Genomic DNA, 19,059 nt, shown 5'->3' with positions numbered 1-19,059 from the left:
CCCCCATGAGTACCAGCCTGCCCTGGAACATCAAGCCTGCAGTAGGACTAAGCACATCCCCTTCCTCTGAGGCCCGACCAGGCAGTAGTCTAGCTAGGGGAATGGGATCCAGTGGCAGGCAACAGAGTCAGAGGCAGCCCCTGCCCAGTTGTTAGGAGACCCACATGAAGAGCAAGCTGCACATATACTACAAATATGTAGGAGGCTTAGGTCCAGCTTTGCTCTTTGGTTGGCGACTCTTTTCAACACCGTCCCTAACCTTCATAAGCAAGTGATAAAGATAAAGGAAATGTGCCCCCTGTGGTCCTGGGGTGCTACTGCATTGGCACTGGCTTAGCTGTGCGTTTTGTTTTTCAGCTGCATGAATACAAATCCTCATCACATCGTATTTTTCGGTTGAACAACATAGCAAAAGCACTCAAGTTTCTGGAAGATAGCAATGTAAGTGTTTGAAGCCTGTCTGGGCAATACAAGCTTCCCTTGGAAGGGAAGAGCGGGATTTGAAGTTTGGTGCTCATCTCTCGGGAAGTGTGGAAAGGCTTGACGGGGGAATAGCCAAGTTCTGGTTGAAAGGAAGCCACTCAGAAAAGCTGCGTTTTAAGATGTGGGCCCCACGCCTTGCCCACCCTATTTACACCTGTGGATGGGCAGTCTGGAAGAAGGCCAGCAGCTGGGTGGTTCTCAGAGTTTGGGACTGATGGATACAATGTATCTCTCTCGGAACTTAAGGACAGGGTACTCAGTGCGGCAGAGGCAAGGATGGCAGCCTGTCTCTGTCATAGAGATATCTGGATCTGCATTTGGATCTCTTTCTTATCCTTCACAGGTGGGAAGGGGAGGCCCACAGGTGGCATCCCTAAAACACCCCCCCTACCACCCCAGGTTTGTTTCAGGACAGTCTGGGTGAAGACAGTGTTCAGCTGGTCTGGCCTATCTGCAGACTAAACCATTACCCTAGAGTGCTGGCCCTTTGAGGTCGTGTGTGTAAGGCAAGCAGATGTGTGTGCTATCTTAGCAGAAAGAGTACTGGGTGAGGATGTCCAGGGACCTGGATGAAGGGACCTGGAGAGTCAAGGATGGAGCCTGGAGAAAGCTGGAATCCTGGACCATCTGAAAACCTGCTGCAGGGCAGGAGCGGGCATGACTCCACTTTCCTGCCCTGATGCTTCTGGCTGCTCTCACCCAGCCTGGGAAAGGCACTCACCACTGGATGTCCGCCCTGAGGCTGAGCCACAGCCCAGATGCAAGAGCTATGGGAAGCACATTTACCACCAGAGAGGAAGTGGGATCTGTCTCCCAACAGTAGAGAAAGACCTGGATGCAAGAGGTTTAGGTGATGGTGCCCACTAAACACCCCAGGGCATACTGGATATCAAGAGTCCAGGAGACAGACCAGGAACTTACCAGCTGAGAGATGGGTCAGCACTCTTGGGGGATATTACTTGGCTGTGGAAAATAAGTTGGTGTTGGTGTGTGTTAAGGTGTGGGGCCTCAAGCACAGTATACTGAATGACAGAGGCAGACAGACGTAAGGGGCACTACTTCTCCATGATTCCATCTGTGTGAAATTTCTGTGATGGAGAAATGGCTTTAGAGAAAGTTAGACCTAAGGGGAGGCAGAGGGATGCCAGATGACAGCTAGTAGGTCCACGGCTGCTCTTAGAAATGGTGAATGTGTTCTGCAATCGGCTTCAGTGGTCTTTACACATGTTTGCAAATTCACCAAACCCGTGGAACCCAGTGCTCTGAATGGGAGGCTCAAACAGCCCATCGACTACAGCTCAGTGAAGCTTTAAATACTGTGAAGTTTAAAGTACAAGCACTTCCCAGATTCACTCTGCGGGCTCAGGAGCTCTGTCAGCCTCTGAGGCACACTGCCTCCTCCTCGACTGTGCTCTGAGCAAGGATCAAGCTTGCCTCAGTGTGGGTAGGCCTGGGTTTCCAATCCTGGCCTCCCCACTCACTTCTAGGGACTATGGGGGAATCATATACCTCTCTAAATAGAAGGATCAGAAACAGAACCTTCCTCAGAGCGCAGTCGAGGAGGCGGTGTACCCACCCCTGCCAAGGCCCTGTTTCTGCCTCTTCACTGGCTTGACTGACTGAACTCCCTGGTGGCACCACCCACCTGTGTTCCATCATTAGCATAACTCCCAGGAATCCCTATCCCTCTGAATTAATTCCAAAGGAGCTTCACTTGGGAAAGGAGGCGTGGCTTCAAGCCGCTGCCTTGGTTACCCCTTCTGCCTTCGTTGACCTTGAGATCATCTCCCACTATGCGGGTGATTCTGGTCACAGTTGCACAGGCAGGTCATAGGCTTGCATCTGAGTGTCTTTGTGGATTTGGTCTGTGCCTAGTACCGGGGAGAATCAGTTACAGAAGATGTGTGTGAGCTTTAAAGATTGTTGGGGTCCAGAGGGAAGAAGGGGTCCAAGGCAACTGCTGCATGGTGCTCCAGGGCATGAAGAGGAACCTCCGTCTCACATAGGAGAACATATGGCCTGTGGAGTCTGCATGCGAGGTGCTCCTCCCCTGGACTGATCTGAATATACGGTGCCATGGAAAAAGTATGGCTGAGGTGGAGACCTGGCCTTCCGACCTCCGTGTGTGAGCCTTTCCCAGGCTGTCTACTCTAGCATCCGCACAGTACCACAGAGCCCACTTCCCTTCAGTTAAGGTATTCTTTATTTAGAAGTATCCCAGGACGGGTGTGTGGTAGCTCAGTGCCTCATTTGCCTCATCGTTTCCCAGGCAGGTAGGACAAGTGTAATGTGGTCCAGGGGAGGATGATTCGGGGGAAGATGATGATGGAGCGGAGACAAGACAAGCTCCTGGGGGCAAGCTGTGTCCCATTCCAAGAACCCACACTATGACTTAGGGAGTTTATTTGTCTTTTATGCCACTGCCTGGATCCCTAGGATAGGCTCTGGTGGCTCTGCTGGTCCCTGGGTGGCTGTGCCCAGAGCTGGGAAGTAGATACAGACAGCAGCCAAACCTGTTGTTCTGGGGTCCTGGGATCAGCCAGTGTGTACCTTTCTCTCTCCTCAACTGTGGGTTACGGATAGCCTGCCCTATGGGACCAGTTCTGGGACTTCAGTAAATCATTCAGGCTGAGCCTTGGTTTTGTCACCTTTGAAATGGGGCCATGAAGAGCATTGGAGAGACTAATGTGGGACACCACCTGCAGGAGTCAGCCCTCTGTCGGGGAAGCCATTGCCACTCTTCCAAACCTGTCAGCTCAGAGAATAGATTGTCCCACAAGCCAGCGGGCTCATTTGTATTCAGTGTAGCAGAACAAGCCAAGTTGGGGGGGGGAGACACACCGTCCCTAAAGATCTGAAGCCTGGGGATCTCTTCATCTGTCTATCACCAAGGATAGTAGAAGGCTCTATCCTCCAGGGAGGACTACACTCTGAGGATGAGGATGACGGAGTCCCTTAAGCACTTGTAGTTCACTGGGCGGGAATGTTCTATAAACTGCAAACCAGAGGATGTTTCCAGGAAGTACCTGGCGGGGAGGGAAACAGGAGAGTTTCAACAAGTGATTGGTTATGCGCGGCGAGTGCTGTGGGGGAGCCTGGACAGAGCATTGGCTCTGTGTTTGATGGCTTATATCCCTCTCAGTATTGACAACTTCCTTCCTGGCCTCCAGTCTGCCGGCGATGAGCCCGTGTTGTCTCAATTACCTTCTTGGCAGTGGCTGTGAGTGGCCTGTCAACCAGGGAGCTGGGCGGTCAGCCTCAATTAGGCTACCCCAGGCCTAACTGATGTTGTCAGAGCCCCCAATAAACCGATAAGATCAGAGATGTGAGCCAAGGCAGTTTAAAGGCTCATGACAGAAAGGAAGAGTGGAGCGAGAGAGTGCTGTATGACAGACAACCTCTCTGAGCTTTTCCTTCCCCCAGTGTCCTGGGATAAAGTTTGCAGTCTGGGTTTTAAAGGTTGCTCTGCTGAGCTCACTTCATCGCCATTACCCCCAAAGACAGCTATGCGCATGTGTGAAGTGCTGCTCAACGAGGAGAGGAAATGGAACTGAGAGCGAGGAGAGGAAATGGAACAGAAAGGGACAGAGCTTGGGTGGCCTTGCTCACCCTCTCACTCTAGGGCCCTTTCAGAGAGATTGGCCGGAGGCTGGCCCCTAGACTGATAATGCAAAGATGGCTGTCAGTGCTAACCCTCCATCCTGAGCCCGCACAGGACACCCTGTGTGTGCTAAAGTGCAGAATGGGCTTCGCAGGGTGGGTCAAGCATTTGCTGCTTAAGAGGACCTGAGTTTTGATACTAGATAGCTGAAACCTCCATTAAAAAAACCACAGGTGCTGTAATCCCAGCACCCCTCTCCAGGCAAGATGGGAATAGAGGCAGGAGGATACCTATCTAGAGCTCGTTGGCCAGTCAGTGGAGCCAAATCAGTGAGTTCCAGGTCAAGTGAGAAACCCTGTCTAAAAAACGAAATTGGGTATAGAAGCTGTTCCTGCTCGGGTACACCTTTAGTCCCAGTACTTGAGAGGCAGAGACAGACAGATCTCTAGTTCAAAGACAGCCTGGTTTACATAGCAAGATGGAGGTCAGCCAAGACAATATAGTGAGGCACTCTCACGAAGAACCATAAAATAAACAAGTAGATAAATCAATGAAAGTTTAAAAATAAGGTGGAGCCCGAGAGAGGGAGACTCCTGACATCAGCCTCTGGGTTTCCCATGCACAGACACGCACGCTATGGGTGTCAGGAATCATAGCTCCCCACCTGTGTCCTGGCATGCTGCAGGCTCAGTGGCTCTAAGTAGTTCTAGGGTTCATTGGAACATCTTTGCGTGGTCAGACACAGGCAAAATAGTGTCCTCTGAGTGGTTTCTGTTTAACATGTTACATGGCTGCTCTGTAGGATAGCTTGTGTAGATGCAGAGTCTTTGGCTGTGATGGGTTCACTGTTCATTCTTCTGGTGGTTGATGGCTGTGCTCTGAGTCAGTCAAGGGTACCTATGTCAGGAGGTTTGACGGCGTTCATGCAGCATGCAGACAGCCTTCCCAGGGTTCTTGCCCTCCCTTTATGGAGTAGAATGGTAGAAACTGCAGACTTATGGCTGTGGGCACATTGGAGTTGTGCACCTTTTTTGTTGTTGTTGTTGTTGTTTTGGTTTGGTTTTGGTTTTTTTCGAGACAGGGTTTCTCTGTGTAGCCTTGACTGTCCTGGAACTAACTCACTCTGTAGACCAGGCTGGCCTTGAACTCAGAAATCCGCCTGCCTCTACCTCCCAAGTGCTGGGATTAAAGGCAAACACCACCACTGCCCAGCACACCTTTATTTTTTTTTTGCAGGTTTTAGCTATTAAGAGCTTTCTGGATGCCCTCCTAACACAAAGTAGTGAGAGAGGTGCCTACACGATAGATCTCTGGTTGGGGTAAACTGAGCCTATACTCATAAGTACTTGTAAGACTTTAGGGTGGTGTCCGCACATGGTAAGTACTACATATGTTTTGGTCAAATACAGTTTTCTGCATTAGGTTGTCCCCAAGAAGTGGCCTTTGGCAATGACAAATAGCACCAGGCAGTCAGCAGCATCAGGCTTCAGAGGCGGGGAAGGTAGTAGGCCAGACTTGGAGCGAAGCTTTGCGCTCATCAACCACTTCTTTCCAGGTCAAGCTGGTTAGCATTGATGCAGCAGAAATAGCGGATGGCAACCCCTCGCTGGTTCTTGGGCTGATATGGAACATCATTCTCTTCTTCCAGGTAAGCCTGCCGCTCTCTGTAACAATTGAACATCATCTCGAGCGTTCTAACCACAGGACAGCTCACCCACGTCAAGGGATGCCATGAGACTTAGTTTCCATGATTCATAGTCCTTTGTTTTCTGATGGGAACCAGGAAATGAAGACTGAGGCTCATTGTGTAGTTAAAAGGCAATCTGCTAGGGGAAGGTTTGTGGGGACTTTGGCACCGATGTCCAGAGGCACGGGCACTTTTGGAGCAATGGATCCCTTTTTGCATCAGCCATGAACTTGAGCCTCAGTTCCCCCCTCTGTAAATGCAGGAGTGGTCACAAGATATGCTGTGTGTGAGGGCTTCACCCTCTGTGGTCACAAGATACGCTGTATGTGAGGGCTTCACCCTCTGTGGTCACAAGATACACTGTGTGTGAGAGCTTCACCCTCTGTGGTCACAAGATGCGCTGTGTGTGAGGGCTTCACCGTCTGTGCCAGGTTTACAGACTTGGTCACTCTGTACTCTAGCTTCCTGAGGGATTCTGGGAATATCAGGAAAGGTGTTGAATGCCTTAAATAGACCCCAGAGCTTCCTTCACTCTTTCAACAGATGTCTGTTGAGTTTTTTCAGTATTGCAGATGTTAGAGAGACAGGGCTCTCTCTTCTTGGGGGGAATCACAAAAACACATGGATTCCATATTTCTATAGGGTATAGATTACAATTGGGGTATGAGGAGGTCTTTATAAGAGCTCTCAGCAGGGACAGCTTTACCATAAGTGGGTGAGCAGAATGAGGAAAACCATAACCAAGGGAGTGACCTGAGCAGAGTTTTGAAGGGTAGATAGGAGTGTGCTTCTCAGATTTATTATACATATGAATTACAAGGGCATGGTGCTAAGATGCCGTCTGATATGCCCTTTTCTCTCTAGATAAAGGAGCTCACAGGCAACCTCAGCAGGAGTTCTCCATCTTCCAGCTTGTCACCCGGCTCCGGGGGCACCGACTCCGACTCTTCCTACCCACCCACCCCAACCACAGAGAGGAGTGTGGCAGTGTCTGTGAAAGACCAGAGGAAGGCCATCAAGACCCTGTTGTCATGGGTGCAGAGGAAAACCAGGAAGTAAGCTATAGTCTCCCCTTCCCCCAACCCAAGCCCAGCTTTAGGCACACATGGGTGTACCACACCCTACAAGGCTGGCTCTAAGCCCAGGGAGTAGTACACGTGGCCCTGAGTGGGCAAGGTGGATCAAATTCATCTGCTAAGGTGTCAGGTGTCCATGGGTCCTGTGCTTCACACAAACCATCAGAACAGGAACGGGATGTGCTTTTCCAGTTTGTGCGTGGTGTGTGCCTGTGAGTGTGTGGCGAATGCCCATGATTGTACCTTGTAGAGGCGAGAACAAGCATCAGGTGTATTCCTTTATTGCTCTCTATCTTATTCTTATAAGACAAAGTGTCTCACTGAATCAAAAGCTTGTCATTTCAGCTAGGCTAGCCCACAAGCTTCTGGCATCCTCCAGTCTCTGCTCCCCAGTGATAGGTTTACACACACAGGGAGCCATGCCTGGCTTTTTGTATGGTTGCTGGGGGTTCAAATGCAGGTCCTCGGATTTGTGAAGCAAGCACTCTTACCATTTCCTGGCAGTCTCCTGTCAGGCTTTTTACTGTCCTGGGCCTTAGTCAGAGGTGTCAGGCTAGTGTAGAGGAAGCCACACGTACTTGGGGACACCCCAGCTCCTCTATGTACAGCTGAGGGGGGTAGTTGCTGATGCCTCACTTCCCTGTCTAAGCATACTATTAAATGGTGACACCATTCCCTGTCTTCCAAGACAGTTGTGACAATCGTGGAGAACAGCTTGCATCTCACCTAAAATCCACTTAATATATTTCTTCACGCCTTCTCCGGGAAGAGGAGATGGAACAGTGGCTCCACCTTTGGGGATGGGGTGGGGCGTTTGATGGAGGAAGTTGAATGTGAATGATTAGAATAGATTACTGTGAAAAAAAAATAGGAAAGGTTTAAGAATAAAACAAGCCAGAGAGTTCACTGTCAGGAGGCCCTGTGCACGAGGCAGAGGGATGGTGACTGGGAGGATGGGAGCATCCTGTGCTCCCCTCAAGGTGTGCCCATGTGACTCTGTACTTGGACAAGTGCATGTGACAGCTGCAGGTGACTTTGGCATTGTCTTGATGACTGTCGGTTCCCTGGCTTTGAGAATGTACTCTGAGTAGGTCACAGAGGCCAAGGCTTGCAGGAGCTCTCTGCTTTGGGGGTGTGTAACCTGTGGAAGACTGGAGTTATTTCTACATTAAAAGGTGTTAGATTCTCTTTATTCTGTGAGCATGATAAGAAAAGAAAGGGGCAGAGGCAGGTGGATTTCTGAGTTCAAGGCCAGCCTGGACTTCAGAGTGAGTTCCAGGACAGCCAGGGCTACACAGAGAAACCCTGTTTCGAAAAACAAAAAACAAAAACAAAACAAAACAAAACAAACAAAAAATGAAAGGACTTTATAGAGAGCCCACACCTCCCAGTATGCCTCTCACTGTGAAAGTTATGGTGTTAGGGCCAGGGAGATGGCTCAGTGGCTAAAATACACTCTGGGTGTAGTGGTCTACCTGAGGCTAAGGTAAAGAGATTTATATTAATTACACTGACAAAGGACGTCTCAAAAAAGCCCAACCGGAGACTTTGTTCTCTGGTTAAATCTCATGAAAAACACTTTGAACAAGCATAGCAAACTTAGAAGGAAAAATATAAAATATATGGTTCAAGTATTAAAGGGGCACCAGAAAGTGAAATGGAGCTGAATCCTGTGTTCAAGGATATTAAATTGAATTAAGGGAGGGGTGACCTTGGGACAATATCCCACCCAGCAAAGTTTAGGTCCAGGCATGGTAGTACAAGCCTTTAATCCCAGAGGGCAAAGACTCAAGTTCAAGGCCAGCCTGGTACAGAGCAAGTTCCAAGTAAAGAAAAACTTAAATCCGGCATAGTGGGCCACACCTTTAATCCCAGCATTTAGGAGACAGGTATGCAGATCTCTTGAGTTCAAAGTCAGTCTACAGAGCAAGTTCCAGGACAGCTAAGCTTAGGCTGTGAAGGAATTGGAAAACAGAAAGCTGCTGATAATAGAACTAGGGAGCCGTGTTCCAGCCCCAGCAAGCAGCAGAACTTGGCAGCTTTGGCCATTTGGCTCTGGCTTTAGAGTCAAGAGGAGAAGGAGACTACTGGGACAATTGATGCTGGTTAGCTGCAGCTAAGAAATTAGCAGTGATGAAGAAAAAACCAGCATTGCTGAGGTGACATCTGGGATGTGTTTCTGAGAGCACAAAGAAGCTGTGTTCCAGAGATAGCCAAGGTTGTACTTGGTAATGTGTAAAGGTCATCCAGGTAGTACTCATTTTGAAGGCATAAGGGGGTCATGAAGAGCAGCTGAGGCTTGGCACTGTGAGAGGTCATGGAAAGCCATTGGGGAAGGTGCAGCCTCAGGTGCAGTTGGTGGCTCAGGACTGAAGGGGTCATGGAAAGGAGTTGAGGCTTGGCACCATGAAGAGAGCCTATGAGAGGCTATTGGTAAAGTCTCATTGTAGCGGAAGATCAAAGTGTATTGGAGATGCCAGTACCATGGGATGACCACCAAGAACAGCAGCAGCAGTGGAGTAGATCATCCTGAGCCTAGAGTGCTACAGGGGGCTGAGCTGGAGAAGTGACACCAGCCCTTTGGAGAAACCCAGAAGATCATGTGTGGATCCCAGACATTGAAACAAGAAGCTGTAACATTGAAGTCGCCTTTGAGACCCCAAGACGTTTGAGATGCCAGAGCCGTGGGCTATCTGCTGAGGAAAGCTGCTAACAGGGAGTGGAACCAGCCCAGGAGAAAGAAGTTTGTTGCAGTCAACAAAGATGAAAAAGGAGTTGGAGATCTGAAGAGCACTTTGGCGTTAGACATGGAGATGCAGAGTTTGTAATCTGCCCAGCTGGTTTCCTGTCTTGCTTTTGGGATTACAGTTAAGTGAAAAGACTTTGAACTTTGGACTACTTTTAACATTTTTGAGAGTACTATAGGCTATGGGGACTTTTGAAGTTAGGTCCAATTTAGTCAAATGTTTTTTGTTTTTTTGGTTTTTTGGGGTTTTTTTTGTTTTTTGGTTTTTCGAGACAGGGTTTCTCTGTGTAGTCCTGGCTGTCCTGGAACTCACTCTGTTGACCAGGCTGGCCTCAAACTCAGAAATCCACCTGCCTCTGCCTCCCAAGTACTGCGACTAAAGACGTGTGCCACCACTGCCCAGCCAAATGTATTTTTCATTATGCTATGTTTAGGCATGGCACCCATAGACTCATGTGTTTGAACAAGTCTAAAGGGGCCAGGGGGTGGAATGTAGTGGTTTGAATATGGTTGGCCCAGAGATTGGAACTATTTGAAGATGTGGCCCTGTTGGAGTAGGTGTATCACTGTGGGCATGGGCTTTAAAACCCTCATCCTAGCTGCTTAGAAGCCGGTCTTCTCCTAGCAGCCTTCAGATGAAAATGTAGAGAACTCTCCTGCACCATGCCTGCCTGGATACTGCCATGCTCTCAACCTTGATAATCTCCTGAACCTCTGAACCTGTAAGCCAGCCCCAATTAAATGTTGTCCTTATCAGAGTTGCTGCCTTGCTCATGGTGTCTGTTCACAGCAGTAAAACCCTAACTACGATGACACTGGGTAAGCATGAAGACCAAAGTTTTTATTTCCAGCACCCACAGGCTTGGTGGCCCGTCTGTAATACCAGAGCTCAGACTCCCAGGGCAAGGTAGCTAGCCAGAGCAGCATGTCAGTGTGCTCTGGGTTCAAGCAAGAGGCCGTGCGTTACTGAATACAATGAGAGCAATTAAGGAAGATTCCTGATATGGGTCTCCAGCTTCTACATATGTGTGCATCCACACCCAATATGCAAACACTATGTGTACATGCCTACAACACACACATACACATGAGAAAAAGAAGTGATTCTATGTGTGTTGATGATGCCGGTAGCCAACAGTCATCCGTGGTGCCTGTACTCCTACTTCACACACAAGGTTCACCTTTAGACATGACCATTCTTGTGGGAACCTCACCCTTCCCCATAACAGTACCCCACGAAGTCATCCTGCATTCACCCTGTTTAAAACTGAAGTGTTGGGGGCTCAGAACGGGTATGTGCCTGGCCCGAGGCCACAGAGCCAAAAGCACAGAGGAGCAGCTGAGACGGAAACTTGGGCCTTCCTGGCTCTGTTTCCAACAGGGAACATCCTGTGTGTCCCCTTTTCATCATCATTAATGATGTGTGCTCTGTAAAAAATCTTTTCTTTATGTATTTGGGGACTTGGGAACCGAGGGTCTGGCTCGGTTTTTTTTTTGGATAACATATACCTCCTGCTCCATTTGGAAAATTCTCAGGGCAGCCCTCATAGTGGTCAGGGCCAGAGGGTCTCTGAACAGCAGGAGAAGGGGGAACATCACCCAGCCCCATCAGATCAGGGAGCCTGCTGCGTCCTTTACTAACCTGGGTTATTGCTGTCCCCGCCTCTTCTCATCAGGTATGGTGTGGCGGTCCAAGACTTTGCGGGCAGCTGGAGGAGTGGCCTGGCTTTCCTGGCTGTCATCAAAGCTATTGACCCCAGCCTTGTAGACATGAAGCAGGCTCTGGAAGATTCCACCCGGGAAAATCTGGAGAAGGCCTTCAGAATTGCACATGATTCCCTGCATATCCCCAGGCTCCTGGAGCCGGAAGGTATGGTGACTCTCCCTCTGTGTCCTTGTAACTGTTATTACACATATACCATCTGCTCTCCCAGGTAGGAAACTAAGAAAATTAAAATAAAAGTCTAGTGAAGAAAAATGTCTATTTCCTATGCTATAATCTTCTTTGTGCATCTATTTTCTACATAATTAACATCATTTGGTTATATATATATATATATATACATATATATATATATATATAATTTTGTCTCTTTTTCAATGTTTGGCTAGTTTATTTCTATAATCCTCTGGTTATATGTATTTATATTGGATACATCACAGTCCAGCTGTAGACATACTAAATTTACCTGGCCATTGAGTCACATCAGAAATGATCACTTCAGGAGTTGGAGATGTAGCTCTGTGGCAAGTGTGAGGCCCTGGGTTAAATCCTCAGTTCCGTAGGTGGAAGGAAGGAAGGGAAGGGGAAAGGAAGAAGGAAGGAGAGAGAGCAAAAGGAGAGAGGAAGAGAAGAACGGGAAGGAAGGATAGTTTTGCACACAACATGACCATAAACATCTTACTTACCCAGCATGCCTTTGGCTCTCCCTCAAAGACCAGCTCCCACTTGCAGAATGACAAAGTTAGAGAAGTGCATTCGTGTAGTATTAATTATCTATTAATAAATCCTGGTGGTGGGTTTGCTACCCACCTCAATGCTTCACATTCCCGAATGAAAGATACACAGCCTTTATATTTTAATATGCCTTAAATAGCTCCATAGCTGGGCCACTGCCAAACCTCCACTTGGTTAATCCTGACTTATTACTTACTAATTCTATGTTCTATCTTGGCTGCTCTGGGCCCAGAGGGCGTCTCTCCTCTCCTCCACACTCTCCCAACTAGGGACAGGTTCCCAGAAGCTATGTGCAAGCAGTTACACATTAAGATGTGTAACTCTGTTCTGTCGCATTGCTTCCCACACTGGGCTGTCTAGTTTGGGGCCCCCAATGTCATGGTCACCAGATGTGCTCATGAACCAGCCATGAGCTGACTGATTACAGTGAAGGGACCCAAGGAAAGAGGAGCACAGTCCTGAGCACAAGGGTCGCAGGCTTCCCCATCCTGGCTCCTCTGTCCGGCAGCCTTAGCCAAGAGCATTGCGCTCTCTCTCTCTCTCTCTCTCTCTCTCTCTCTCTCTCTCTCTCTCTCTCTCTCTCTCTCTCTCTCTCTCTCTGAGTCTAAATTTCTACCAGTGGAAAAGAAAAAGGAAAACTTTGCTGATGTGTGTATTCCTTCTTTATCAATGCCCCGTGGTCCTGAGGAGAAAGTGTATGTGCTTGCTCATGCCTTTGTCTCTCTCCACAGATATCATGGTTGACATGCCGGATGAACAGTCCATTGTGACTTATGTGGCCCAGTTTCTAGAGCGATTTCCAGAGTTGGAGCCTGTACGTTTGTTTCTCTTCCCTTCAGTTCACAAACTGGACATTTTTTCCTGGGTACTCAAAGGACGGACATAATAGCTAGGGCTCTGGCTGGGGCTGTGTGGTTCTATGTGGGTGATGGCAACAGAGTGACTTCAAGTTGCTTGCTTGTCCTATTTCAATTTCCAAACTGTCTGTGACATAATACATCAAGGTCACGAGTGGAACAGAAAGCCAGTCACATCTCACACAAGCCTCTTCCCAGACCTACTCTATTAAGACGACAACATTCACCTGTCCCCCTGGCGTCACACTTTAGATACCCAGTGGCATAGTCCAGCAAGTCACCAAATCTTATAGGAGGCTCAAAATTATTAAAGAACTGACCATTTGTGACCAGCATGCTTGTGGGGTATGAGTGTCGTGTGTGTGTGTGTGTGTGTGTGTGTGTGTGTGTGTGTGTGTGTGTGTGTGTGTGTACGTGTGTGTCCATGTATGTGTGTGTGTGTATGTCCATCTGTATGTTTGTCTATGTGTCCTTGTCTATCTGTGACTGTGTCCATGTATCTGTATGTGTCCATATGTATGTGTGTGTGTGTTCTGTTGTTTGGTTTTTGGGTATTTGTTTATTTTTTGCATTTTGAGTCAGGATCTCATGTTAAAGCCCCAGCTGGCCTTGAACATTCAATAGTCCCTCTGCCTCAGCCTCCTTATCCTGGTAACAAAATATGTGCCACTTGAAGATACGTTTTAGGCATGGACAGAAGTTGTCATGGTTTCACTGAACACACATACAGACACACACACACACACACACACACACACACACACACACCTATACACAGCCCTAGGATGAGAATTGCTTATTCTGGTCAGTTCAGAAACCTAGAGGCACATTGGTGCCAGTTCATTTCTGCATCACATCCTGATACAGAATGGCTTCACATGCTGAGGATGAGGTCAATCCTCTCTGTCGGTACTGATGGAGGCGGGGCCCTGCAGCCGGCCCGCCCCCTGCAGCCCTATTGACTTGCTCTCTGCCTCTCATCCCTGCCTTGGCTCTTGCTCTGAAGATGACCTTGAGTAGAATCGCAAGGCTCTGACGAGAGTTGGTCGGGTAGCTTGATCCTGATCCGTCTAGCTTCAGGCTTTTACAGTGAGCCACGTGGTCAGTAAGAATGTGGCTGGACCTTTCTTACCTCAGGCAGGCTAGCTCCCCCACTAGCAGGGTGAAGCAGCTTAGTCACTGTTCATTGGAGTACACCGAATACTCCAGTGTGTTGTTATCTCTTTGAAAAAAAAATATATTTCCATTTTTTTATTTATCTGGCCTTTCTGCATTTCAGCAGGACAGGACTCTTGTGACTGTTGACAGCACTATGAAAACTCTTGTTAAAGTGGCTTTTGTATTTGTGTTTGAAGGAGGGGGTGGAAGTTGTATTTGAAGGCAGGACCTGTGCTTTAGTATTGTCTTGCGTTTCTCTGCAGGAAGATTTTGTGAATCTAGACAAAGAAGCCCCCATCGAGTCCACCTTTGTCCGAATCAAAGAAAGCCCTTCTGAGCAGGAGGGCCGAGTCCTTCTCCTCAGCGAGAACGGAGAGCGAGCCTACACTGTCAACCATGAAACCAGCCACCCACCGCCTGACAAGGTCTTCGTCTGTGACCAGCTTGAGAGCCCGAAGGCCTTCTGTCTGGATAGTGTGCCCAGCCACAAACAGTCAGACAGCTCCACAGAGTTTATGCACCAGATTATTGACCAAGTCCTCCAGGGGAGCATGGGGAAGGCTGGATCCATCACGGAGCCAGCTCCAGAGTCATCCATTTTATCCACCAGAAAGGATGGCAGGAGGTCCAGCTCTTTGCCTGTCAAGAAAACGGTCCACTTTGAGGCGGACCTGCACAAGGATGCCTCCTGTAGCAAGGACCCTTTCTACAGCTCCGATTTCCGCTTTGAGGGGAGCCCCAAGGCGGCCAAGGAGCTGTCCAAGCAGGATGGCCATGTCTCATTGGCTGAGGTGTCCAAGGAAAAGAAGCCAGAACAGGAAGCCAGGCTAGTGCTGGAAGCTGCCTCAGACAAGGCCCCTGAAGACACTGTTGATGACCTGGATGCTATGCCCCAAGATGCTCAGCCTTCCCAGGACTCCTCATTCTGTAACGGCACTGTAGAGAGCCCATCCAGTCAAGGTGAGAAAGGCCCTTCTCCACCATCCCCTGGAGATCATACCATCCTGGCCAGCTCCACTGAGCTCAAGGTTCAGCTGCTGACCGTCGAGCCTTTGGACAAAGACGACTACTTCGAATGCATCCCGCTGAAAGCTTCAAAGTTTAACAGGGACCTAGTCGACTTCGCCTCCACCAGCCAGGCTTTTGGCGAGGATCCTTCGTCCCAAGGGAAGGCACCTGGGGAGGAAGAGGGTTCTGAGAATCACGCTGGGAAACCAGGGAAACGGAAATCAAAATCTCCCCATGCAGAAACAGAGGCCGCCGAGTCTGGATTGGAGCCCAAGAATCTCGAGCCTCCTCCCAAGGACCCCGAACAAGAAGATCACGGCAGCGGCGCGCTACTTCCGGAAACAGCCGCAGACAAAAAGCCCGAAGTGTATGAAAAGGCCAAGAGAAAGTCCACCCGCCGCCACAGCGAGGAAGAAGGAGAGGCGGACGGCGGCCTCTCCGTGGTCGGTGAAGAAATACCATCCAACCCTCCAAGTACCAGCGTCAGCCTGGAAACCCTCAGGAGTCACAGCGAAGAAGGTCTGGATTTCAAACCCTCGCCGCCGCTCTCCAAGATCTCTGTCATCCCCCATGACCTGTTCTACTACCCGCACTACGAGGTGCCCCTGGCCGCAGTGCTGGAGGCATACGCGGAAGGGGGGGAGGATTCGAAAGGTGAAGATGCAGACCCAGAGCATCCAGAGGACTCCAGGGAGGAGGAGGACGACGAGGAAGAGGAAGAGGAGGCCCACAGCTCCCAAAGCAGCTGCAGTTTCTCCTTGCCTGTCGACAACAGCTACCCCGGCGTCAGTGACCGTGTGTCCCATGTTGAGAGTTCCGAGGGACCCATGTCAGCCTCGGGACCTGGTTCTCCACCCTCCCTTGAGGACCACCAGCCAAAGGAAACCAAAGAGAATGGCCCTGTGGAAAGCCAGCAGGTACTCGGGGTTTGGGAACTCAGAGCTTCTTTCTCTGTAAGCCCTCCCTTAAGGAACCCCTAAGGTGTAGAATTTAATGTCCTTACATGAGACTCTATCAAAAGCTGGGTTGATACCTGTAAGGGAGTCCCTCCTAATATTGTGTACCCCAGGCACCCCGCTGATCTCATTCCAGTCCAGACTCTATTCAGAGGGCTTCTAAGAGGACAAATGTGATTATATGTGAGGAGCCAGCAGGGTAACGAATGATCGTCTTAAAGCAGCCATTAATAGTGAACTACCAAGTCGTCTCCTGTGACCACCTGGGGAACAGGCCAAATCTGCACTGGACTCCAGCTTGATTCTTAGAAGCCTTGGCTGGGTCAGGCCCTGTTCTTCCACTCCTGTGATTTGCTATGGATTGCATAGACAGGAAAGGAAACACTCATTCTAGGCTCAGGCAGCTGAGCACATGCTTGTTAGCCAATTATGTTTCCACTGTGTCTAGCCAGTGGCTGGCTCAAGGAGGGTATAAGAGGGGCAGGGTACACAGAGCCCTGCCCTGATGCCCTGGGGAGCAGGCAAGATCTTTCAACAGAGAACTACCTTGGCAGCCCTGGGAATCCTGGAGAGGGCCTCGAAGCCCTGCTGGTGCAGAGACAGGTGAGAGGAGAGGGGCTCGGGCTCAGCTCCAGCAGGTCATGTGTCTGTCAACTCAGCAACGTTTATTGTGACCCCTTAGGGTCACATGTCCGATACCTATATTACTATTCATAGCAGTAGCAAAATTACAGTTATAAAGTATCAACAGGATGATGTTATGGCTGGGGGAAGGGGCCACCACAACATAAAGAACGATATTAAAGGGCTACAGCATTAGCAAGGTTGAGAACCACCGGCTCAGCCCTTTGGAAGCATTGTGACCAATATCAGCAAATGTAGAAAAAGGGAGGTGTGCCAACTTCTCAGCAGCGGATGTAGAGAGTGTGGCATCAGACGTGGAGATGACCCTGCAGAGGGCTCCGCAGAGGGCGAGTCCTCAGACCCAGAGAGGCTTGAGGGTGTGGGAGAGCCACTCAGTGGAAGACGGTCCCGAGTGCCAGAATCAGGCTAGGAATGGAGCCAGCTTATTCCAGATCAGCTCTGCTGCTGGGTTTGTTTTTGTTTTTGTTTGTTTTTTTTTTTTCTCTTCCTGGGTGTTACACCTCTCATCCCTCACAGTTCAGTCCTGAGCAGCCCACAGAGGGGGTGACCCTAAAGCCCAAGTCTCACCTCATTTTTCTCCTACTTCTGCCTCCTTGGCATGGCCACAGCCATAAGTGGCTATTTGGGATAGGGCAGGGAGCAATGTGCTCAACAGTCATAGGTGCCATAGAGAAGAGGACCGGTGGTTCCAGAGGTGCCAGAGACACACCTGACTCCTTGCCCTGTTGCTGACAGCCACTCCCCTACATACTTCATGCCTCGTGGGGGCTGCCAGTTAACCACTGCGGTGCCTCCTGTGGGGGACTGGCAGAGGCCAGCAGCAGTCAGCACAGATGTCAGGGAGATCAGATCTAGTGTTTTAGCTGAAGATATGGAGGACAACTGGAATGATTCTCCACATTGCCTGGGGGCAAAAAGCTATGTGGAGGACTGGCAAGATGGCTCAGTGGGTAAGAGCACTGATTGCTCTACCAAAGGTCCTGAGTTCAAATCCCAACAACCACATGGTGGCTCACAACCATCTGTAATGAGAGCTGATGCCCTCTTCTGGTGCGTCTGGAGACAGGTACAGTGTACTTACATATAATAATAAATAAATCTTTGAAAAAATACTTAAAAAAAAAAAGCTATGTGGGAGGAGTAGGTGGCTGAGAGCATCCAGGCTCCTGTCCTTGGGCAGGGAGTCTATGGAAACACAATCTGACCCTTCATTCTCTTGTTTGACTGATTGTGACAGGCTCTCATGTACCCCAGGCTAGCCTCAAGCTCGCTAAGAAGCCAAGAATGGCCTTCAATGTCTGATCCTCTTCTTTTCTAAGTGCCACTGTGTCAGACTTAGGCAGTGCTGGGGATCAACCCTGGGCTTCTTTCATGCCAGGCAAACCCTCTATTAACAGAGCCACGTGCTCAGTGCCTGACCCTTCATGCCGGGAGTTGCCAAAGTCAGATGGAGCACCTGCTTTGTGAAGAGTGGATAGCTAGGGGTGGTGGTGAGGCCCTGGGTTGGAATCATGGGGTCAGTTAGATTTGGAATTTCATCCTATCTCAAGCCTTACTGGTGGACAGCGGGGATAGGGGTAGGGGCAGGGGCAGGTCAAGCGTCCTTCCCCAGCTCTGAGCACAGCCTCCCTATAACCCAGGGACAGTAATATTGTCACAACTTGCATTGTGGCTCTGACCCCCATGGCCTTGCCTGTCTGCTGCTCCCTATCCCACTTTGTACTTGGTCCCCTGGGGCTGAGGAAAGCCCGTGGTGTGGAGAACCCCGAGTCTTGTTTCTTACCTGCCCCATCTTTCAGAAAGGAAAAAAAAAAAGCTATCTTGAGTAAACAAAGGCTAGAAAATGGCAAGTTTGTATTGTTCTGACCACTAAAAAATAAAATAAAAATCTTCTCCACTTCCCCTTTAGGAAAGGTCTCTTTGCTCAGCGTGAAGAACAATGGTTCATGTGGCTAAGAGCACTTTCACTTCCTGCTTGGAGCTTTGTTCTGGGTAGCCGCCCTGGCCTCCAAATCCCTTGACTCCCACACTTGAGATTTCACTGGGGCGTGGGTGCTTTGCAGGTCGCTATCGGGTACTCTGTGTTACAGTGGCTAGCTACTTCCCTTTCTAGTAAATACTAGAGATGTGGCCCTGTGGTCCCTTCCAGCAAAGGCACAATGGCAGAGTCCACCCATAGACTGCATTTGCCTGCGTATGTCCCTCTCCAGACTCACCTTTGCACCCAGCCACCTGGCTCTCAGGATTTGTTCCTCTGTTGAGGTAGCTGGGTATATTGAAAGTTGAGCCATTGCCTGTTGTGAGGGGCCTCCTCCTAAGGAGGGTGCTGCAGAGGGAAGAGGGTGATGACAGTTGCACCCATTTGACAGCTGGGAAATCGAGGC

At 49.5% G+C, this 19,059-nt stretch overlaps 1 protein-coding gene across 8 annotated transcripts in view; it reads left to right on the top strand.

The window, feature by feature from the left end:
- The window catches only part of Clmn (calmin), a 94,874-nt gene that overhangs the window by 70,122 nt on the left and 5,693 nt on the right, over window positions 1-19,059 (top strand). For all 8 annotated transcript variants that reach the window (XR_004114122.1, XR_004114121.1, XM_031355544.1 and 5 more), the window contains 6 exons: window positions 358-441; window positions 5,640-5,732; window positions 6,636-6,826; window positions 11,270-11,463; window positions 12,783-12,865; window positions 14,330-15,991. Coding sequence is in view for 6 of the 8 variants with exons in the window: in XM_031355544.1 (XP_031211404.1) it covers window positions 358-441; window positions 5,640-5,732; window positions 6,636-6,826; window positions 11,270-11,463; window positions 12,783-12,865; window positions 14,330-15,991 (2,307 nt within the window). In the remaining 2 variants the exon portion in view is untranslated. The remainder of the gene's footprint in view (window positions 1-357; window positions 442-5,639; window positions 5,733-6,635; window positions 6,827-11,269; window positions 11,464-12,782; window positions 12,866-14,329; window positions 15,992-19,059) is intronic.

The sequence above is a fragment of the Mastomys coucha genome, unplaced genomic scaffold (genome assembly GCF_008632895.1).
Source record: "Mastomys coucha isolate ucsf_1 unplaced genomic scaffold, UCSF_Mcou_1 pScaffold6, whole genome shotgun sequence".
In the NCBI taxonomy this organism is placed as follows: Eukaryota; Metazoa; Chordata; class Mammalia; order Rodentia; family Muridae; genus Mastomys; species Mastomys coucha.
This window is presented reverse-complemented; position numbering and strand designations above follow the sequence as displayed.